The sequence below is a fragment of the Gobio gobio genome (genome assembly GCF_949357685.1).
Source record: "Gobio gobio genome assembly, chromosome: 13".
In the NCBI taxonomy this organism is placed as follows: Eukaryota; Metazoa; Chordata; class Actinopteri; order Cypriniformes; family Gobionidae; genus Gobio; species Gobio gobio.
The window spans coordinates 11,899,682-11,923,688 of NC_137106.1; the positions used below are offsets into that span (position 1 = coordinate 11,899,682).

Consider the following 24,007-nt stretch of genomic DNA (forward strand, 5'->3'; position numbering starts at 1 on the left):
AATTGACTTTTCACACCACACTGATTGCTTTGGTCCAGTTGAAACAAACCAAAATGCAGTCACATGACAAAATCCACATCACTCATTGGCCATGGCGTATTTCCTAAACTGTGACTGCGCGGGCTGGTTTTGTCCCAGGCTTTAATCTATTACATTGTTTGTAAACACCACAATATGCAAACAATACATTTCTATAATGACGCACGGATACGGCTTGAAAACAACGTTCTAATGCACTGCAAACGGCGAGCGTGCATTGCTCGTCACTTCAAGCGGAGATCGCGCTGTTCTTGTGAGTTTTCGAAAGTTGGGACCTAATATGGTCATCAAACCAAATTTCTATGAGGCTCCGCACCTCCTCACTACTTTGTCCGCGAGCTGCCATGCTAAAGTGCAAACTGTAAACAAACACTTACTCATCACATAATGCACAGCGCAGCTGACTACGGCAGCTGGTTTAGTCCAAAAACGATCAGTACTTTTTGCAGTTGGGTCTGTTCGAGGTCGGATCACGTTCTCACCACAAACGAACCGCTCCAGAGTTCGTTTGAAAGCGTACCGAGAACACCTCTTCAAGGAGGTCTTGGTACGCTTGTTTGGTCCGCTTTTGGTGCGCACCCGAGTGCGATTGCTGCTTTCACACCTGACCAAACGAACCGCACCAAAGGGGAAAACGAACTCTAGTACGATTCAACAGAACTAAATGAGGCAGGTGTGAAAGCACCCTTAATTACCTTAGAATGAGCCATTTCTATCTACATACACCGCGGGTCCCCTTACAGTGAAGTCGCCATTTTGCGTCGTCATGTTTCTACAGTAGCCCTAAACGGACAAACTGCTCAACAGAGCACTAGTCACTCTCTTCTGTCTCAGACAACGACATTTTTGTCCTGTATCAGCCACCGTAGCTTCTCTATGTACTTCGAAAGGGAATGGTGAGCGGTGGGTGATTCTCAACCTCACTACTAGATACTGCTCAAATTTACACACTGCACCTTTAAAAGTAATGATATGAATTGCAGCTTATTCATTATCCCTCGGTTTCAGACTAAAATGAATGTTTGATCTGTTTTAACTGAAAACAACTTGAACAGTATTGAGTTTTGTATGTTTTTTCAAAGGCACATCTATAAAAGCTACTTAAATGTCCTAATTAAACTAAGGGCTAATCCTGACTTAATCTAAGCCCTGTCTGTGAAACCTGGGGTCGGTTGCATAAACCGTTAAGACTAGTCTTACAAGTTAGACATACATTTTTTTCTTTAAGACTGTTCATAATTTTTTTAAATCAGTTACATAAAAACATAGACTGGCCTAATTTGATATGAAAAATAAGACTGAATGCCACTTGCCTAATTGCTAGTGGCTCATACTAGATCTTAAGACACTGTCTTAACATAATGGCTTAGTTTATGCAACTGGCCCCAGGTCTAAAAGTGTGAAGTACTATACTGAAATATAACCTCCATGAAACCAAATTTCCCCTTAGAATAAAAGAAATTGACACAATAGCACAGTTATGCACTTTTTTTTTATTCCTTTTGTTTCAATAGCATGTGTGTACAAAATGTCTATAAAGATTTTTAATAGTATTTGAAATGAGCAAGTGTGAGAGAAACTTGGGAATACCAGGTAAGAGTTTGGCTGCAATCTCTCCTCAGCAACACACAACTATAGCAAAGAGCTGAGATGCATTTCAAAGGTTATGACTGGGTGGAAAAACAAGCTGCATCTTCATCCATTATGATATAACCTAACAAAAAAAACAAAAAAACCTAGAGTGACCATATATAGTTAAAAACCCAACACTTCAGGGGCAGAAGTTCAGGGGAGAGTTCAATTCTGTTTCAACTGACAGGAGACAGCGCTGTTACTCCATATAAAATCTAACATCAGAAACCATGTTAGGATATGAAGATGTCAATAAATGTTTGGAGTTTGTTACACTACGTTTGGTTTTGGTTTGTAATAGGACTGAGGAACACAGGAAGTGAAGTAATACGCTTCCAACAACTTTCGCCCCTACAACTTTCATTTTCGCACAGAAAAATAAAGGTACTTTCCAGCGCGAGGACCCTCCTGTACTTTCATAAAACTACAAATCTCATCTGCACAACTGCCGCAAAATACTGTGAGGAAAAAACAAACGTCTTCGCTATTGAAAAATGGAGAAAAAAAAATTGCGTCTTCTCGCACACGCCGTCATAAAACACATCCGTGTGTGTTCTCAAAGGCTTACGCACACCAACGGTCACATTTCAGTCTCTGTCAACAGCACAGCAAACGCATTTCAACTGCAATCCTGAGTCACAGCACACCTGAATCCTTTAACGTCGCTTCATTGAGGAGCAAACAAAAACAGAAGAAAAAAACCAACGAGTTCAACAACTTACATTTAAATGAACAATTAAAAGAAAGAAAATGAAAATCACCAGACACATCTAAAACAGCTTTTTTTGGAAACCAGATTGAAATGTAAAAGTGTCTCCGTTGTCAAGTATGTATCGCTGTGACACCACCAAAAAAAAAAAACCAGACCGATGCAACTCAAAGAAGATGTGTCCTTCATAAAAAGCCTGCAATGTTACAACACTAAAATCTGATTGCTCGACACGAGTCTCACGCTTTCTTAAATCACTCCACATCATAATGTCTCACACACACACACAACAGTGAGCTACATGTGTTTGCTGAGGGAGCTGCCGCACCTCTTTTGCTGTACCGGTTCCCAAACGTTTCCCACAGTTTCTTTGTCTTATTTGGTCAGTAAATCTCAGAGCTGATGATACGGTGTATGATTGGAGAAGCATCTGACACAGAAATCCATCCCTTCCAGGAGAGTATCAGAGCAATGCCACATCAGTATAAAAGATGTAAGCGTATTTCACACTTCAGATAGAAGTGAAAGATAAGAGACAAATGAAAAAGACTTCGAGATACCAATCACATCCACTTAGAGAAGGGCAATTTTTCTTCTTTTTGTTTGAATTAACGGTAACATGTCAAGTCTTTTTTGTTTATTACATAAAACCAGTTTCTGAGAGATTAAAATCATCTATCATTATCAATTGTGGCATCGGTCTCATCTAAGTGGGAGTTGTTGGTATCTGATGGGTCATATAAAAAAGGGCTCCTCCGGTGAGGGCTGAATGAGACATTCCCAATATGGGAAAAGAGGAGACTATGTCTGTGATAATCCATTGGCCCCTCATGGCTCCATTTTACTGTCGTCCTCAGCATGTTTCTGCATGTGACAATGCACTGCCTACAAAGACAAGAGTCACATAAAGTTTTATCATTTTACATACAATTATTTGCTTTATCTATATATAACTACACGCATAGTACCGTTCAAAAAGTTGGGATTGGTACGATTTGTACATGTTTTGGTCTCTTCTGCTCATCAAGGTTGCATTTATTTGATCAAAAATACAGTAAAAACGAAATATTATAAAGTTCTATTTTAATATATGTGACCCGTGCCGGCAAAATGAGTCGGAATGCCCAAGGAATGATTAGGTTTGTGATTTTAATATGCAAATTACACATTTCTGAGCGTGGCTTAAAGAGAGTGACACATTTAATATTTTAAAAATGATTTTATATACAACACGGAAACGCCTGGAACTCAAGGAAGTTTTGTGACGCATGACACAAAAAATAAAAGACTGACAGTAGGGGTGTAACGGTACACAAAACGTACCTCGGTTTTGAAATCACGGTTCGGTACGAGTTCGGTACAGCAGTTTTACAAAATTGCTTTTTATTTATTTTTATATTTAACAGTGGTTTACTGAAGAAGAAAAAAAGTGTCTGTCGTTGAATGAATTCAATTATATCTAAAAGTTTATTGAAGATATTTCTGTAAATCATATAGGGAGCCGTTACTTACACATTAATATTAAAGGTTCACAACAGAGCCCAAACTGTTAGCCTAAATTCAGTTGCTATTTATTTTTAGGTATAATAAATAACACATTGTATGCAAACATGTAAACTTCACATAAGGCAGTTTTTGCATTAACTTCTAAATCGAATTATAAAATAGTTTTTTTCTCCAATTCGTTGTTGAAATATAATAATTTATACAGTGTCTGTCATTTTCATGACAGGTTTATTTAACATGCATGAAATAATCAAGACATCACTAACAGGTTCAGTAGAATATAATGAATATAGTGCATATATTTAGTGAAAGGGTTGATTTCTCTAGTGAATAAAATTCTGTGGACACTGAATGACTGCCTGAGGTAAATGCGATGCTACATGACATTGTTTAGTTTACAAGCAGTTATATTGACGTCTTTCCGCTGTTGAAACACTGATTGAGCGATTACACCACATATGATACGTGACAGTAAGTTGTAATGTATCCTCAGCATACCTTCAGATGGTCATTTATTGTTTATTCTTTAGTAAGATGATCGATCGCCTTCACAGATGATCGCGTTCACGTGCATTGCGCGGCCGCTTGAACTGTGATCAGTCACGCCACATAGAGCGTCAAAACGGCATTTATCGTTTGAATTTCGTGATAAAATGGACTGAATACTTAATATGTTCGTGTGGGAACTCGGATTGAAGGGTGTTCCGCGCTTAAAACAAGCCGACTGTCAACTGTTAAAGATTGCACTCGGAAACTGTTCGGTAATGTTACACGCGTGCACCGAACCTAATACTGATGAATAAACTGTAAAAAGTAAGGCTATTAAATAGCAGTTTCTGTTAAAGTTAGTAAGTTGGTATGAGCCACCGCAGTCCTCACAAATATAGAATTGGTGGTATTTTAGGTTAAAGTTACGAAAACTACAGTTACTATGGTAAATACATAATACTAACATGAACTGTTAATAAAACATATAGACACTGATCCTGATGAATAGAATGAACAGCATGCCAATCCTTCCCAGCGAACACACAACGTCCCAGTTATGTGATTGTTGTATTTTCCAGTTATGTAATGCTTGTAAGTTCATTCGCTTATTATATCCAGTACCGGTCAAAAGTTTGGAAACATTATTTTTTATGTCTTTGAAAGAAGTCTCTTATGCGTATCAAGCCTGTATTTATTTGATCAAAAATAAAGAAATTGCAATATTGTGAAATATTACAATAAAAATAACGGTTTTCTATTTCAATATACTTTCAAATGTAATTTATTTCTGGGATCAAAGCTGAATTTTCAGCATCATTACTCCAGTCAGTGTCACATGATCCTTCAGAAATAATTCTAATATGCTGATTTATTATCAATTTTGGAAACAGTTGTGCTGCCTGCTTATTATTTTTTTGAAACCTGTGATACTGAAAGTTGAAAGCAACAGCATTTATTCAAAAAAGAAATCTTTACTATAACTTATCACTTTAACACATCCTTGCTGAATAAAAGTATTAATTTCTTTGAAAAAAGAAAGAAATTACCTCAAACTTTTGAACGGTAGTGTTATTGTTACAAAAGATTTGTGTTTTAAATAAATGCTTTTCTTTTTTAACTTTTTATACAAGGAATATTTCCAACATTGATAATAAATCAGCGTATTAAAATGATTTCTGAAGGATCATGTGACATTGGAGTAATGATGCTGAAAATTCAGCTTTGTATCACAGAAATAAATTATATTTTAAAGTATATTAAAATAGAAAACCATTATTTTAAATTGTAATATTATATATATATTTTTTTTTTTACAATTTTTACAGCTTTTTTTCTGTATTTTTGATCAAATAAATGCAGCCTTGATGAGCAGAAGAGACTTCTTTCAAAAACATTAAAAATAGTAGTTTACAAACTTTTGACAGCACGCCAATTGAAGAGTGTGTGCCCCGCGCGGGCACAGTATAACAACTAATTTTAACCTTTTCTAATCATAAAACTATATATTTAAGTCATGATATTGATAACATAAAACCATGATAAATAAAATAATATATCATTTTTGTTGCATTACGGTAATGAGATTTAGGAGAAAAATGTGGTTAACTGTCATGAAAATAAATTGTACCGTCATTCTTTTTGTAATATTTTCTAGTTGTGGCCAATTATGTTTCTGATGCCGCAGATTCACGGCAAATGAAACCAGAGGGTTTAACGGCATTTTGCTGTTGGTACATGAACGGTAGCTTTAAATATCAAACACAGAAAGCTGTTAACAGGTGTGGTACATGCGGCAAAATTGACAAACTTAACAATTTTCTTGTGTGAAAGAGAATATTAATGCCTGCATTAAGAGCGTGGGAATGCTGGCGTACCTGTTTGGAGCCGTTGCGAGTGGTGAAGTATGTGTCGCAGTTCCTCCAGCGGCATTTGAATGTTTGCTGTGCTGGGCTGGTGTGGTCGTTCAGCAGGTGCTGCTGCAGGTGCTCCATCACACCAAAGATTAGAGTACAACCGTACCACTGTAAAGAGTCGTGCAGCAGATATTAACTGGCATCAGCTACAGCTTCCAGTCTAACTGCAACACATTGTATGTCATGAGCTCAGTTTCTTACCCAGCAGCGGTAGTTCTGAATCAGGTTCAATCTGACAGCTTTCACACTCCCATCATAGCAGCCTGTGTAGATCTGCAACAGACAAATCATCGCCCCCTCTTTTTAAAAAACAGTTACTTAAATAATCAATGCTTGTAAATCTGTATGATAAAACATGTGTGGGACCTGCTATTGGATCCCAACTGGGTGTTAAGATGTGCTCACCATGCTCTTGTGGATGACCATACACATCACCATGTCTGAATGTCCACCATACACTTGAAGTCTGTCATGAGACTGGAACCAGCAGAGATTTGGTCAATATCATAAAAAGAGTTCATAAGCACACAACAATATCATTCCAATACAATCCAACCGGAGTGATTTTCACAAAAGATTTTTTTGTTGTTGTGGTTGATTCCACAAAGTTTCATTATCGTGATGCAAATCATTTTTGTCCACATATTTTCATCATCATAATGTGAAAAGTAAATTGTTCCTACAACGTAGTAGTATTTGCCATGATTTTAGTTAAAAAACTCAGTTCAACAAGAGCCCGTGTGATTTTCGTATTATTTATATATACTATTAATAGTATTTATTAATATTTTTAACTTCTATTTTTATATTTACAGTTTTCATTTAAGTTGTAATAATTTTTATTATCTGTATTTTTTAAATATTTATATTTAGCTTTAATGTATTTTTAGTTTTAGAAATATTAGTACTTCAATTATTTTATTCTACATTTCTAATTTTGGTAACACTTTTTTTACACTGTGCTTGGTAGTACATGTAATTGTGCATAATTACATGCAACTAACCCTAAACCAAGCCCTAATCCTAACCCTATTGTAAGTACATGTAGTTAATTAACATTACACTGTACTTATTTGTGCAATTATACTAACAAAGACACCTTAAAATAAAGTGTAGCCGAATTTAACATTTTAAATCAATAAATTACTTAAAGGGATAGTTCACCCAAAAACGAAATATTCACATCACTTCCCGTAGGTGAGGTCAAAATTCCGGCCGGGTCATAGATATATACATAGATACCTCATTAGTGCCTGCGTGGATCATGGCGTGGATCGCTCGAATGAGGAATCTACGTATACATATCTATGACCCGGCCGCTATTTTGACCTCACACACGGGAAGTGATGGCAGTCTGGAGAGCTAAAGCGTTTGTCTGATATAAGGTGAAATTAATTGCATAAATACGGTTCGGCATCTCTCAGAAACCGATCGTTTCGTGTCTTAAGACATCAATGTGTCGTCACGAGCCGCGGGGTTTAATTTGAAGTTGTCTGTCCATGTTTTTTTTACTCTAATAGAATTAGTCTCCATTGACAAGCATTATACGAGTGACACACAGCAACGGTTGGAGTTAAAAATCTTCATTTGTGTTCTACTGAAGAAACAAAGACACCTACATCTTGGATGCCTTAGGGGTAAGCAGAAAAACATCAAATTTTAGTTTTTGGGTGAACTATCCCTTTAATGTAATGTGCAGTTATGGTAATCACTGAAAATAACGGGAATAACTAACGTAAAACTAGGGTAAATTATGTAATGGAAAATGGGTAAAATGTGATTAATATCTCTGAAAATAATGTAAAGAATATATATCTTAATGGTTTTAAACAGATTTATTTTTTATGAACAAATCAAATACCTGGAGCTCGTATACACGGACCAGTTTGTCCAGGCATGCGGTGACCATCACCTTTCCCAAAATGGCCACCACGGTGACGGCATGACTATGACCCTTATAGATCCTCACCAGTTCTCCTGTCTGGAGATCCAGAGACATAGAAGCAATTTAAATGGGAATTTCGATTTCAATGGGAAAGGAGAAACACTGTGCATGAGGTACTCACGTGTATATTATGTGCATGTACAGACTGGTCACTCGAGCCACTGAACACCAAATCGTTCACCACCTGTGGAGAAGCAACAAAAAAAAAAGCTTAAGGTGTGGTGCAGCAGGCGCAATGATATTATGCCTGAAAATAGTCCCTAGCACGCTGCCTGTGAAAGCAGGTTGTCACGTTGGTTATGTTGACTGAAGTTAGCCTATTTTCAGGCGCTGCGTAATATCATTGCGCCGCTGCACTCATGGTACGACAGCAAAGTTTCTTGATTATTACGCAGGAATGAGAAAGTAGTTCCAAGCCACATCGGTCTAGAAAATCAGAACTTTTCATTTTCTGTCTGTCTTAGTACACGATGTAACTACAGAAGAGTCTCGAAAGACTTTGGTCATTTTTGAGCGAGATGCTAACGGTATAATCAGATTCAATGATCTATGCTAAGCTATGCTAAAAGTGCTACCGCCAGACCTCGAAGATCGGCTGAATGGATTCAAATACGGTAAAACTCAACTGTTTAACTCTAGGGGAGTTGGAAAATGAGCCTATTTTCAAAAAAATTCAGGCACAAACCTTCATGCAGAGCACAGTTTTGCTGTGGCCCTCCAGCGTACGCAACAATAGGCCATTCTTAGCATCTCTAACGCTGATGGTGGCGTCATAGGAACCAACTAGCAGGATACGCCGAGCCCCTTCCTGAGCCGTCGCCAGGCAACTTACAGCCCGTGGGCCATGGCACTCAAACACATCCAGCTGCTTATTGTTCTACAGAAGATGAGAAAAATGTTAATTACCCCACAATCAAGGAACAGAGAACACAAAACTTACTTTAACCCAAACTCATTTTGATTTCAGATTCATTAAACACTTTATACCCTAAGACTGAAGGTGACCACAGAGCCATTGGCCAGACCGACAAAGAGAATTTTCCAACGATTATGAAGACAGAGCACTCGATCTGGGAGAGACAGCTGTTCCAAACAATCTGTTGTCTGAGGAAACAAAATAGAAATGTTTGTCATTTTTCAATGTTACTGACAAGATGTGAAGACTGAAATAGAAGGACTTATGACACACACACACAGATACACAATAATATGCTGTTATACTCCATAGAAAAGTCCATAGAAAACTCCATTGAAAAGCCAGAAACTAAGCTCTTTTTGCACAGCCCTATCTAAAGGGTTAATGGTGCCACCTGGTTATCAACTGTAAAATTTAAAAATTTTACCTCTTCCCAACAGGGAAAACCATCAACAATCAAAAATGCATGAGTATATGGTGTCATGGCATTGCAATCAAAAAATGCAATCATCTTTGACATGTCCAAGACTGTGATAAAAGGTAAATAAAAATCCAGTCCACAATCAGATTTTATATTGAAAATAAGTCATTGTGTGTGTTTTTTTCCCCAAATCAGTGACATCATTTATATTAATAAAAATTCTGCATTTTTTTAAACATTTAGTTGTTTTGATCAGGACTGAGGTTGATTAATAGATTTATGCAAATAAAATTGAAAAAAATATTTATCTGATACATTTTTACAGCAGTTTAATTGAGTGGCTGTTTTCATCCATGAACATAACTAAAGGGTAGTGAATTTGCCCAGAGTGTACTGTTGAGTTTTTGAAAAATTTCAAAGCATTTCCCCAAAATATATGTTAAAATAAGATTTGTCACCAAAAATCATTCCATTTGCTGAAACACAGAGAAAGTTATGGCCAAATTAAGACTCAAAAACCCCCCATAGTGGATGAAAACATCCCCAACAGCACATGAGGGTTTAAATATCAATTGGTTCTTCATGGTACTTTTTTGGAGCTTGACAGTGTGAATAACTCTACTTTGCTGAATGGAGAAGTGCAGACTGTTTATTTGAAAAATATCAACTTATTTGTTCCGTGGAAAAAAAGAAACATGCAAATGGTATGCATGTGTAAACAATGACAAAGTTTTCATTTTTGGGTGGACCGTTTCAAAAGAAGTGTGGATCGGAGCCAAGCACCTTGAGGTTGTAACAGCGGATGGTCTGGTCACTTGATCCCGAGTACAGGCGTTGTTGCAGGCCTCCTCCACATGACACCAACAGGCAATTGACTTTACTGCTGTGACCTTCAAACACAGCCACACACTTCCGGCTCTGTAACAATTAAGAGACTTCTTACAGAAACCCACTTGCAAGCTACATTCAAAAGAGCATCACTAAGTTCAGTGATAAAGAATTTTTTAAAAAGTGTACAAGCATCTTACTATCAAGTTGAAAGCACGTATGGTGCGGTCCCCTGAGCAAGTATACAGCAGTCCATTATGGATCTGCATTCCATTCACGGCCTCTTGATGGCCTTCAAACTCTCCTTCTGTTGGCACCTCCTCCTCCCCCCCTGGATCTGATATATCTGATAAAACACACACACAAAAACCTATCAGTTATTGAGTGAAACATTCACACTATGAAAGAGATGAGTATCTAGATCAAGGGTTGGCAACCACTGGCATGTGAAACTGAGATAATATGAAAGTGCCAGTATGTTTAATTTCAGTCATTTAATAGAGTTCCCAAGAAACCAGCACTACTGCTCTCATTCTGTATACGAGTTGGCACAATTCTCAGGGTTGTAATACCCGCAATCACTCTCAGAGGCACAGGATAAGTATAAAACAGAAAGGCACTAAGAATACCTTGCCCTTAAAAAGTAATTTGGGGACTTGAACTATTTTTGTATGCTGATCGTGTGAGTATTCTAATTTGGTCGTTCTGCTACGACTGCAGCGATGAACTAGATGAATTTAAATGTACTGACTGCTCACAAAATTATAAAATAAAACAAATGACATAATTAGTAAGTAAATGGCACATGTGTTGTTGAGGAAGCAGTTAAATGGTATGAATGATACGTCACATACCTGAATGCAACTTGGACTTCAACACTGTTGAGGCTGATTTTATTTCACTGTAAAAAAAAAAAAAAGCAAGGTTTTTCAATACTGCAATACTGAATCATCAATGGAAGCAGACAAATGATTTTAAATCTGTGCACTCTTGCCTATCACAAACCGCTGTCTTCTACCATGTTCAAAGCCCATTCATATGCTGGTGAATGATATCTTTCAGAATGGTTACTAACCTCAGGGATCTTAGAGATTAAAAACACAACACATCCAGTCCACTTTCTAATCACAGATTTTTGGAACACAGGGAACTAGAATAATATAATATTAAAACTTTTTAATAGAACTACTAATACATTGAATATTAATATACAGTAGTGACATATTTTAGTGACATGTGTATTCACAATGCATATGCTACCTGTAATAAATAAATTGTAGTTGTACAGAGAATCTCAGTTTGGTTAATTTCTAAAGCATTCATTTAGAAGTCAAATTTCAAAAGACTCCTTTTTTATTAGTGATTTTATTAGCCAGTTCACAGATTTGAACTGAATTAAACTTTAGTTCCAGGTCGATGACAAGACGCACATCCGAAGTAGCAGGCTCCTTGTGCAGCACTGTATGTCCATAAGCATGTCCAGACAGGTTATTGAACCAAAGAACAGTTTGAATTAATCAATCAATCAAACCTACACGCAAAGTTGAAAGTCAGCTTTTTGGTCATGTCCAACTCAAGCCGGTACATTTTGATTTGTCCATTTCAGCCTAGTCCACACGTACACGGGTATTTTTTATAACCGGAGTTATTCCTCCTCCGTTTTAAAAAACAATTGCATCCACACAAGCACGGTTAAAAAAAATCTCTGTCCACATGAAAACGCAAAAACACGCTATGATTGGCTGCCTGATTTCCACATGGGTTCCATCCACGGCACCGATGCACTGTGGGATGCCATGGGTTCGGTGAAACCCTTCTACAAGTTCCTTTATTCTTGAGTGTAAGGTAACTCTATATACACAGGGGCCCAAGTGGACTGTAATAGCTTCACACACTTGCCTTACTATTTTGTATTATTTAATTCTGGCGCCTCTGTTCTGCAATACAATGAGATAACTGCGCATGTATCTGTACACATGTGATGTGAAAAGCGCTGTAAGCAGTTATTAAAAGCTACGTCCGCCATTGCATAGACTCATGTAAACAAAAGAGATAACGTGCACAATCTGACGTCAAACAAAAGAGAGAATGACGCACACTTCGACTTCACAAGCCGAAATCTCCGGTTTCACCATCTACTTGAGAACACTGCAACCAGAGTTTCTAAAAATCTTCACCCTGGCCGGAGTTTTCAAAAAAAGTCTGGTTTCAGTAACCGGATACTGCGTTTGCGTGTGGACGAACAGCCAAACCGCGAAGAATAGCTGTGGTTTTGAAAATACCCATGTTCGCATGGACAGGGACTAAGAATGTTTAGAAAATCACAGTCCAAAATATGAGACTTACCTTTTACAAGCCTTGACTGTACTGCTAGCATCAATTTCACTAGTGGAGGTGACCTCATTGCAGGCAAGATTTTGAGGGTCTGTGATAGCACGGTCTGTTGAGTATGCAGTGGCTGACTCCGTGGCCTTCTTTTCAGGCATCTCATCTGGGTCTGAAGAATCCAGATTTACAAAATCAGTGGGCACAGGTGGGGGAAGCTCCACCATTTCCAGGTCAGATGAATCAGAGTGAGCTTTATTCTTTGGTGGTGTTGCTAGCTTGGCTCCCTGTGGTTGTGCAATTGAAGCTTCGGTCACCACCATCTCCTCATTTTTATTTTTCTCCTCTGGTGTGGTGGGTGAGCCGAAGGTACCTCCACTGGATCGCCGATTAGGTCGGTACTTGCGGGCAGGTCGAGGAGCAGGCTGCTCCGCATCAAGCTCTGATTCACTGATTTCAGGCTGCTCATTCCCTTTTGCTTTCTTAAGACACTTTTTCTTCTTCAGCTTTCGAACACGCTTAACTGGATCCGTTTCTAGGTGGTTTGAGGGAGACAGCGGCTTGGGAAACAGTTGGGAAGAAGGGGTGGCTAACACCTCTGGAGAATTTTGACAAATTTCTTTGTTGGGTGACGGCTCTATTCTGTGGTCTGAGGAAGCTGCCGTCAAAGCCATGCTTGTGGAGTCTTGTGAAGACTCCATCCTACTGTTGAACTTGAAGGAAGTATCTGTTTCAAATGAAGAATTAACAATCTATCATTCAGTTCCATTAGCAATAACTACCTCTGAGCTGCAATTTAACGATTGGAACCTACCTGTTTGACAAGCTGCAAACACTGTTTGGACAGGTATGGTATTTTGAGATACTGGCAAGGGGCATTTGATAAGGTTAGGCTCAGGGATGGGGTTACATGTAGCAATGGGCTCCTGTTTGATGTTAGCAGGCAGTGAGGAGGTTGAAGAGGATGCCTGGCCAGCTGTGGTTGGGATAACAGCGCTGGCAGGGATCTGAGTAACCTCGGTTGACGAAGAGGTTAAGGTCTTCTCACTGTTCTTCTCTCTTTCTTTTGACTCAAATTCACCTGAAAAAGAGTTTAGAATTCTTGATTTCTATTTTATTATACATTTCAAAGAAGTTACTGGTACTGTCATACCACTTACATAGCTGATACATATTGCAAACTGGCAATCAGCCACCTTTACAGGCCATTTGTACAGTATGATCTCCACTAAAGGTTATGTGGTATTATCCTTTTCCTGATAACTTTTACCTTAGATTTTCTTAGTAGATATGATTACAAGACTCCTGCTTTATGATTTTTGTACCTTGCATTCCTTGAAGAATTTCAATCCGCTTCGTTCTCAAAGAGTTCATCTCACCGATTACCTGTAAAATAAATATTGTAAAATCAAGTGATAGCCCAGTGAGAGCTGAAAAATACATTTTTGTCAACGCTATATAGTAAAAAAGTTCTTACCTGTTGTTTCACCATAAGCAGACGCTGTACTTCCAAATAGGCTGCTTGCAGGGCAGCACGTGCCTGAATAAGACTGTTATCCACTGCCAGAAGCGAGCCATTAAGCTCCTCCTCACGTAGAGAAACAGCCAGCAACTGATCCACTTGAGAGCGCTCTGCAAAATACATACCCATATTATAATAGCCAACTAAATTGGCTGTCAAGTGAAGGTTAATTTCAAACCATAATTACATAGTTTCCTTACCTTTCTTAGACTTAATTTTTTGCCTCTTGTTTTTCCTATCTTCATTAGGAATCTCTGGAGACAAGACATCCTAGTGGGAAGATCCAATAGCAATTAGATAATGGCAAGACCTAGATTTCATTTAGGTTATTCTTGCATTACTTTCTACGTGGAAATGTTATATTCAGACACTTTGATTTGGACCAGAGCTACTGTGTTTCCGAGTATACCAAGAATACACAAAGTATAAAGCTTACCCCAGGAGCTCTGCGTTTCTTCCCAGCTCCTTGCGTGTCAATCAGTTCAATCTCTGATGTACAACCGCTGTCACCTTCAACATCCTCTGGGCCTTTAGAAGGCCCTTTCGAACCTTGAATCTCCAGATGATCTTTGGACTGCAGCTCTTCTCTCCTTGGTTGCTGAGAGGGGCCACAAGCAGGAGAGTCTTTCAGTGGGTCTACACCTTTGAGAAGGGAGCTGGTACCAACAGGGCCATCTTTGACTACATTGCTTTCAGACAAGCTACGTTTGCGGGAAGGCACTTGACTGAAGTCAAACAGAGAATCCCAATGAAAGCCCTCAGAAAGAGGCACATCATTTTCATCCATTTGGTTCTGACCCTCAGGTTCACAGGGCACCATTTCTATTCCAAATCTGAAAAGATTCAGGATGAATATGGCATTAGGGTATAAAGGAAGTAACAATACATGAAGAACAGTCTACAACCATTTCTGAGAGTGAACCAAAAATGAAGAAATACTTATGCAGTACCTTGGTAAGCCCTTGCCTTGCTTCTTCCGGTTGACTTCCTGGTAGACTTGGTCCCAGTTGACATTGCGCCTGGAGCCAGAGGAGCTAATTAGCTGCCGCAGAGTGGGTTTAAGTCCTGAGTCCTTCTCAGGCTCATTCTTTCGTGTGCCACTTACATTCCTAATACGCCTGGCAATGTTTAAGTTGGGTTCATGGGATGTTGCTTTGCCTTTAGTGCCCATATGGCGGCTCAGATCCCTTTGGAGACAAGCAGGCAAGGCAAGCTTACTTAAAGAGGGCACGGAGCCACCTGCTGTTTCTTGAGATGGGCTGCTATGGGACCCCTCACCAACTAAGCATACATCTTCATCTAGTGTGTCCATGACTTGATCTTGTACTGGTAGGTGAGGATTTTCTTCCATTTCTCCACACTCCTCTTCATCTTCGTGGTCCATAGTGGAGGTACTAACATGCAAGGACTGCAGAGATGGCCTAGTGTCATTGCGCAGAATGCCAAGCTGTACTGAGTTCTCTGTGCTGGTTAAAAGCTCTTGGTCATTGCTAATGCCTCTTACAAAACCTAGCCTTTCTTGACTCTTGTTCTTGCTCAGTTTTGTTGTACTCTCATGTAAGTTTTGATTCTTGTTTAGTTCTAAACTCTCAACTTGCTTATTAATCTGAGGCACAGTTTTTGATCCTTTGAGGCAGTTCTCTGGGCCAGATACATCAACAGAGTTATTTCTATTAAGCAATGTCTCTTTAGCTTTTCTCAGCATCTCTGACAACAGACGGTCTTGTTCTACATTGGAAGTGGCATGCTGTGGGAATTCAGAACTAAAATGGGAATGCTTAGAACCTTTAGTGCTGACAGAGTCTTGACTTCCTTCTGGTTGAAGATTCATCTTTGAGCCATCTTTTACAAACTTGCTGGTCATCTCTGTTCTTCTAGTGGTGGAGGAGGTGGAGGGGTGGGCGAAACTATCCATGTTAGTACTGTCAATGTTCTTGAAGGAACTCTGCTGCTCCCTGCAATCAATCTCTTCACTGTAAGGTTCTGTGGGATTATGCTGCCATTTTTTCCGGTCTGCCTTGGCTTTCCTCACCATGTCCTGAGCGCCCTCATTGAAACTTTGTGCCTTAACGTTTTCAGGAGATTCCACATTTGACTTGTCTAAAGTTGGCTGAGGGTTAGCCTGAGATGAAGGATCCCCAAATTTAGCTGGTGGATAAGGTGCCCATCGATGTGCTTTCTCTGACTTCTGACCCTTAGCTTTGTTGGGATCATGATCACCACCAGACTCTTCTACACTCTGTTCGCCCTTTGTCTGATTCTCAGAGCAGTTGGGAGTTTTTTTGTGCTCTCTTGCAGGTGATTTAAAGCGCCTAGGTGGTGGCATATATTGTCCCTGCCAAGGGACATTAAACTGACTGTTGTTCCAGGGAAATTGCTTTCTCAACTGTGGAGGGCAGACTCCATATCCACCTGGTCTACCACCCCAGAAGTTTCCCTGGTTGTGCAAACTCCCACCCTGGCGACCACTGGAGCCCCACTTCTGCAAGTCAGGTGGTCCTTCAGCATGCCATGTGGCACACCTAAGCTGTCGGTTAGGGTTAAACCATTTGTTGTGGTCAGGGGATGGAAATCTTAAATTCTGCCAATTAGAGCCTCTGCCCCTTTTGGGCATCTGAGGAAAGTTAGGATAGGGCCGGTCCCAGGGACCACATTGCTGGTACATCAAGGGCCTTGCCCCCTGCCACTGAGTCCGAAGCTCCTGCCACCTCCTTGAGTTGTCCCGCTCTTCTTTAGCCTGCTTTGCAGAAGCCTCTTCTTCCCTAATATAGTCAATCCAGAATGGTCACATTGAATGATTTAACTGAAAATATCATATTGATATACCACAATGAGGATAGGTAAACAGCATGGTGAGTTTAAACAACAATGCACATCAATTCAAATATGGGAACAAAACACAAATGCCATGGAAGAAATGTGTGTGATTTTCACTGTATTAATATCAAACTTATATTATTGGATCAAACTTATATTGTATTAATACTATCGTATTAATAAGGAATCTTATTGAATTAATAAGGAATTACTCCCATTTGTTTGTTTATTTATTATTTCTGTCTTGATTTGCAGTGATCTTGACTTAATTTTCTTGCAAAGCAAAGGATTTCTGTCGTTTATGAATGTCTAACACCTTCACTTAAACACCATGGTGAATAAAAATAGTTGATGAGGTCAGACTATTTAAAGACATACTGCCCATACTGTTTAAGGGTTGAGCTGGAAGGGCATGGTATGGTATGCATCCAATAATGTGAGAGTGCAAGTGTTGCAGTCACGGCTGTTTAAGGCCTCACATGACACCAGACTCCAGTGTCAGAACTGTTTGCAGAATAGTTTAATATAGAACTGCAGGTGTTGTGGTTAGAAACAGACAATAAAAACACCAAGGAAAGACCTAATATTTAACTTAAAAGTACACTACCATCTAATAAATAAAGATGACCACCATCACTGCTATACAATTCAGGGCTTTAAGCAGTGCCATAGCAAGACTCACCTGATCATTTCCTTGCGTTTCTCGATGAGCTGCACAATGTCTTTGTCAAAGTAGTCTTCATCTTGGTCTTCATTTGAGGGCCGGTACTTCTGAACCTCAATGCACTGTTTATGTGAAGGGCTGGAGATGTGACTGGCATAGTCGGTCAGGCTCACCTCAGTTACACCGCAGATCCGGCACTCGTGTCCACAGTCCCTAGGGATTGAGGGGCACAAAGGCTGCTCAATACTTCCCACAGGCATGGCTGTTGCTTTTGAGAGTGGCTGTCTAATCAGTTAGGATCCTTTTAAGAGATCAGGAGGCAAACTGACTTATCAAACAAAATAAAATCCAACTAGTTACTAAAAAAAGAACAAAAAAAATGCAATCTTCCTGATCTTTTGGTACATCTTCCGGGGCTTCACAAATAGTTTCGAGAGAACAGGCAAGAACAGAAGGCAGTAGGAGACATTGAGCTCAGAGGGGTGACCACCCACTCAGCAGCAGCTGAGCCTAGCACGCTGTCATGATGGAGTCTGCTGTGCTCTGAGATGAGGGTTGGGAGAGCGGATAGATTTTGGTGTGTGAAATCTCCTGGCTCCACCTTCCCCTGCTCTTTAAGGCTGCAGCAAGGGCAGGACTCTTCAGCAAGCTGTAATGCGAGCTGCTTACAGTTGCCGGCTTGAGAACCCCTCCCTGCCTAGTTTCTCTCTTTAACTGCCAAACTCGTGAGCAGAGAGATGCTTGCTGTTGGCAGTTGGTCTATATATTGAAAAATGGTGTCATGGCAGCTTGCCATTTTCCAGTCAGCAGCCTCTCATTTGAAAATGTAAAAGTTTTCTGTATAGCTTGCGAATGAGTTCTACGATTATGATTAGAATTATATGTGATTATTGTTCTGCAGTTCATTACCACTTGTTCAAACTAATTATTGATTGCTGCTCTTAATTATTGCTTTGATTAATGCACTATACAAGTTACACTAATCTTATAAACATCATAATAACCAAAATGCAATTAGCTACAATAGGTCAGATCTCTAAAGGTCATGATGTTTGTGTGTTTTCACCTCGGATTTCAATACTCTCCCCATTTAAGAATGTAATTCTCACTTTTCACATTCCAGAGATCTACATTGTCACATGAGGCAGTTGTCATTTGCCGGCATTACCAGTTGTTCCCAACGTCCCTATATATATATACACTCCCGGGTTATGGCAGCTGCCTCGGCTTATCTATCCAATGACCAAAAGAGACACGTGCCTTACAATACACATGCTTTGACCATAACTATATTCAGGGTTTACACACCTTTTCATCCAAGAATTTCATAGCATTCTTCATTCATGAAGAAACTGCAGGGAGTTTGTGAGTTGATGAAGTAAGGAATAATCGGAGTCAATTATTCCACTTATACTATGGTTATCACACCTCAAAACATTGTTCAGATGGTATATTTCAAGACATTTATCAGGTTTTTCGTCCTTTAAAACGCTTGTGCAAAGGAGAGAGATTAAGTGTATCTCAAGTGTTCGGCAGCAGCATCTCTACTAATAGCAAAACTGTAAATGTATCTGCTTCAAGAACAGCATTTTTTACCTTGTTATTATCTCGCTAGTGAGAACGGTCATGTAGCTTTTAAGATGTTAAACTTTTTTACTGATAAAATCATCAGAGCAACGCTGACAACACGTTTCTGTGCGAGTGTGTGTCCATACTGTATGTGTATGCATTTGAGTGGGAGAGTGGGAGAGAGAGTATGTGCTTTTCCATAATAAATAAATACATACAAATTTATTAAAACTTTTTATCATTTTGAAGAGAATTAATCCTTTAAAATATTTATCTGAACTACCGCCTGATGCAAGTCAAAGGGGTCTGGTTGAAAAAAGGTGGATTACAAGATTCTATTTATTTAACATTTTAATATTTAACATTTGTGTGTAACATGGCTTCTTACCGGCCTTTGAGATTCTCCAGCTCCCTGTGGTGCAGCATACTCCTCATGTGCTCTTCCATCTCCTAAAAACCAAAAATTTGGCATAATGATATTGAACAATATTTAATTAAATACAGGCATACATTTTGTGAAACAAATCAAGAATTCTGTTTCATGTTATACAGATTGTAAATAGCAATTTATTCTTACAATTATTCATCTTGCAGAGGTTATAGATCTCACAACACAAATTGCATGTGTATAGGTCTGACAGGTGCCTACATTTTCAAACTGTCACCTTCTATCAGAACTGGGAGAAGGTGTGTGCTTAAAAAGCCATGTTTACCTGTTTGGAGCTGTAGACGGTTTCACAAAGAATGCATTTCTGTTCTTTAACCATGTTGAAAGATGATATTGTATCTTAGGCCACCACAAATAAACAGGGCTCTGCATATGGAAAGAGATCAAACAATCACAACATGCAGCAGGTAATGAGTGCAAAATCATGAAAATTACTTGCTAAGAATGATTTTCATGATTTCTTATTCCCTTCACTCACTCACTCACTCACTCACATGCTGTCAAAACATAGACATCAAAAAAAAAACTAGGGATGCACCGATACCAGTATTGGGCCCGATACCAAGGTCATGTTAAAAATACCCCTGATACCTCACGTGATGTAACCGACAGCAGCAGACACAATGTCAGCCTCAGGGGTGTGGAAGTACTTCAAAATGAATGACAACAACCCACACATTGCGAACTGCATGCTTTTGTGTAATTATGCCCTTAGAAGGTTATTGGATTCAAGTAATAATAAAGAAGCTGCCCTACATTCATTAGTCTCACTGTGTTGTGCTTGGAAAACAGCCACATCACCAAAAAAATGTATCGGTAACGGCGAGTACCAGAAAAAAAACTCGTACTTGGTCCTTAAAATATGGTATCGGTGCATCCCTAATTTGAACAAAAACAATTAGATTTATAAGGAAAATTTTAAAAATTCATTATTAAAATATTGATAACACATTACTTTAAGGTTGCATAGATACATGTTACATGTACTTACTATAGTAATAAAAGTAAATTGTGCATAATTACAAGTAACTAACCAACCCTAAACCAAACCCTAACCTTAACCCTAATGTAGTTAATTACTACTACTAAGTACTTATTTGTGTAAATACACTGTAAAAATGTCACCTTAAAATAAAGTAACTATTAATGTTTATGATATAACAAAATAAAATATTTGATGAAATAAAGTATAAATCCAAAACATAATAAATATACAGATTATAAACAGATTATTAAAATGAGCTAATGATTCTAGAAATACTCCATATATTATGGTACACAGACAGACAGACAGACAGACAGACAGACAGACAGACAGACAGACAGACAGACAGACAGACAGATAGATAGATAGATAGATAGATAGATAGATAGATAGATAGATAGATAGATAGATAGATAGATAGATAGATAGATAGATAGATAGATAGATAGATAGATAGATAGATAGATATGTGTGGTATCAGCAATGCATAAGGTTGGACAAACTCCATAAGGAAGGAAAGTGGGTCAGTGTCTCTGTCTCCATGCAGGTGCCAGAAGACACAAACCAGCAGGGACAGCAGCCAGGTCAGGAGGCTAAACACAGTATGCTGAGAGTGCAGCACACAAGCCAACCACAACACCACTGCAAGGTCATGTCTGGACATGTTCAATTTTCATACAGCGTTTGGAACAACATCGCACCAACACTGTTTCTACACGGCTTGAAGGGTCATTCACATAGAATGCGCTTTTGTTTTAAAAATGCGATACACATGGTAGTGGAATGAAACACGCTAGTCTAGAGACACGTTTTTAAAAGTTTAACTTTGCCGTGACGCAACAGTTAAACACATCCGTTTAGCGAATCTTTACATAAAAAAAAAAAACAATGGAACAGAAATGCAGTGAATTGCAAGACTAGATTCTGTACAGAGTCTACTACACTGGACCTTTCAAAGCAAACGCTCCATTTGTCCTGTTGTCGTACGTAGCGCAAGCAACTTCAGAGATTGAGGCATCACTTTACTGTGTCCTCTGTAGACCGTTCACACAAAACGCTTTTTTGTTAGCCAGCTCTAAAGTGCTCAATGTGGACTTAACATTTTAAACTTTCGCATTAATTTATGTAAAGATGTTATGAAACAATACGTATTGTGGTGAAAAATGCCATTCAAATAAAATAGACATGACTTAAATAAAAATAAACACATTTCACCCAAAAATCTCACCCTCAAGTTGTTCCAAACCTGTATGAGATTCTCTCTTCTGCTGAACACAAAAGAAGATATTTTGAAGAGTTTTGGTAACCAGACAGTTGACGGCACCCATTGACTTCCATGGTATTTTCCTGTTCTGGAAGTCAATGGGTGCCGTTAACTTTTGGGTCAACTATCCCTTTTGTAGTTTTTGAAGTGTCAACTTTTGGGTTACTATCCACTTGCTTTATATGGACTCTGTGTTCATCTGAAGAAAGAAATGCATATGCATCTGGGATGGCATGAGGGTGAGTAAATGATGAGCAAATATACATTTTTGTGTTAAGTATTCTTTTAAGAAAAAAACTAAATTAATCTAGAAACTAGAAATGTGCTTCAAGGAGCCCAAGGTAACCTTGTTAATTACATAAGGTTACCATTTTTCCATTTCTATGACTGTTTTAGTGAAGTCATTTATGAGTAAAGCACAATCCAACAATTTTAACCCTATAAAAAAAGCCTATATCATATTTGATGAGCAAATTTCTAAGGCCTCTAAATCAAAACTTTGCTGAAAAACCTGTTGTACACAATCTATTAAATGCCTTCTGTCGTCTGATTGATAGTTGATATTTTTGGCTAAAAAATCCTTTTATTATCATTCTAAAAATGTCCCCCCTCAGTGAAATATTTAATGATTTTCATTAAGTAAATGTACAAATGTTCATATTGTTATAGTAATATTTCAAGATGAACATCTTTTTTATTTATTTTTATGTTAAAACATACGAACCAGATGATACATCAGGCTCTTGAGGAAAGTTTCATCATATTCTCTCAACCATTCTTGTATTGAATTGATGTTTTGCCCCGACAATAAAAACTAGAGCTTTAATCATAAAAATAGCATTTAAATATCATCTTACAAAGACATATTATTGGGAAATATAGAGTGGAAACTGAGATTTATAAGCATTTTATGTAAGTAGTCAACTAATTAGTCAAGTTATCAGAATTTCATATTCCTTTTAGCCTATAAAAATATCAGCAACGTGCATATTTTTGCTCAGTTTGGGCCTCTGAATAAAATGTTTTTATCCTCCTCATATTCTCACTGCATCATATATGAGCCATAAAAGCCTGATACATCAAATATAATACTCAACAAAAAACACATGCAAACTTTTTTTGTCTATAGGTTCAATACACTACTCAATAATAAAAAATAAATTACTGACTATTATTTCTCGTGTCAGGTGATAAGGGGTTTATATGCATGACTGAACTGGCATGCTTTGGAAGGAAGTGCAATTTTTGCCTCAGAAAATGGCATGACATTAGGCCGCCGTGCAAAAATTAAAGTTCACCAACATGAAAATGGCACAACATCAGTGGCACAATCTGAGAATTGTTTTCCATTCGTGCCACTGATAACAGCAAAGCTTTAAATAGCTCCCAGACACAGTGAGACTCTTAAAGTGAATAGTGAGTTCACTCTCCTATAAAACAGCTCGCTAATATAATAACGGTGTGGAACATAAAACAGACGGATGGCTATTAACCAAGTTTGAGTTACTGGAATTAGAGAATCATTAGAGAACCCAGGCAAACTATGTAACTCATTCATGCAGAGTAACGTTACAGTTTGTTTAGCAAATTCGCTCATTGGTTAATGCATCTTTAGGGATAATGATGCTAACATCACTGGACAAAATACTAATGTGAAATGACAGAATGTTAAACTGCTGAAGGACTTAAAAAAACTTTTTCAAAAATGTGCACAAAAAGTGAAACGTGCAGGGGTGTTTCTCATGTGCAGATGTTTAGCATTCAAGCTAACACACTGCATGGACTGAACATTAGATCATGTAAAGCAGCAAAACAACGTGGATAAAGACAAACTCAATGTCACTTATACCTCTTAATTCACTCGGAGAACGCATTTCTTCAGATTTCCATAAAAACACACCATTTCTATTCATATTCCACACTTCTTAGTAACGTTATGGGCGCACTGTTACTGTGAAAAAGGAAACAACCGATCAGTTTCAAAATGGCGGGCAACATTTTAAAGTAAAAGTCAC

The 24,007-nt window shown here is 38.4% G+C and overlaps 1 protein-coding gene across 2 annotated transcripts; it reads right to left on the reverse strand.

Annotated features, from left to right (window-relative positions):
• Nucleotides 1-1,512: 1,512 nt before the first annotated feature.
• Nucleotides 1,513-23,973, reverse strand: znf106a (zinc finger protein 106a). Of its 2 annotated transcripts, XM_079832835.1 has the most exons (22): nt 23,842-23,973; nt 20,009-20,109; nt 19,684-19,745; nt 17,745-17,939; nt 15,196-17,007; nt 14,682-15,078; nt 14,446-14,515; nt 14,201-14,355; nt 14,049-14,109; nt 13,538-13,804; nt 12,745-13,450; nt 11,253-11,299; nt 10,599-10,744; nt 10,354-10,488; nt 9,221-9,337; nt 8,919-9,110; nt 8,355-8,417; nt 8,150-8,269; nt 6,694-6,765; nt 6,490-6,561; nt 6,250-6,396; nt 1,513-3,265 (listed from the first exon to the last, which is right to left on the reverse strand). In XM_079832835.1, the coding sequence occupies exons 2-22, from the start codon at nt 20,060-20,062 to the stop codon at nt 3,209-3,211; spliced, it is 4,947 nt and encodes a 1,648-aa protein (XP_079688961.1). In that variant the 5' UTR covers nt 20,063-20,109; nt 23,842-23,973; the 3' UTR covers nt 1,513-3,208. The 2 variants fall into 2 exon arrangements, with proteins under 2 accessions (XP_079688961.1, XP_079688962.1); XM_079832836.1 differs by lacking the exon at nt 23,842-23,973 and having other exon boundaries at nt 20,009-20,116.
• Between the last annotated feature and the right edge of the window lie 34 nt (nt 23,974-24,007).

Excerpts from the sequence above, each read along its gene's own strand:
- znf106a (XM_079832835.1), bottom strand. The coding sequence starts at position 20,062 with ATGGTTAAAGAACAGAAATGCATTCTTTGTGAAACCGTCTACAGCTCC. Across the intron at positions 19,746-20,008 it reads CCGTCTACAGCTCCAAACAG|GAGATGGAAGAGCACATGAG; the intron begins GTAAACATGGCT and ends TTTGGTTTTTAG. Across the intron at positions 10,489-10,598 it reads TACGTGCTTTCAACTTGATA|AGCCGGAAGTGTGTGGCTGT; the intron begins GTAAGATGCTTG and ends TAATTGTTACAG.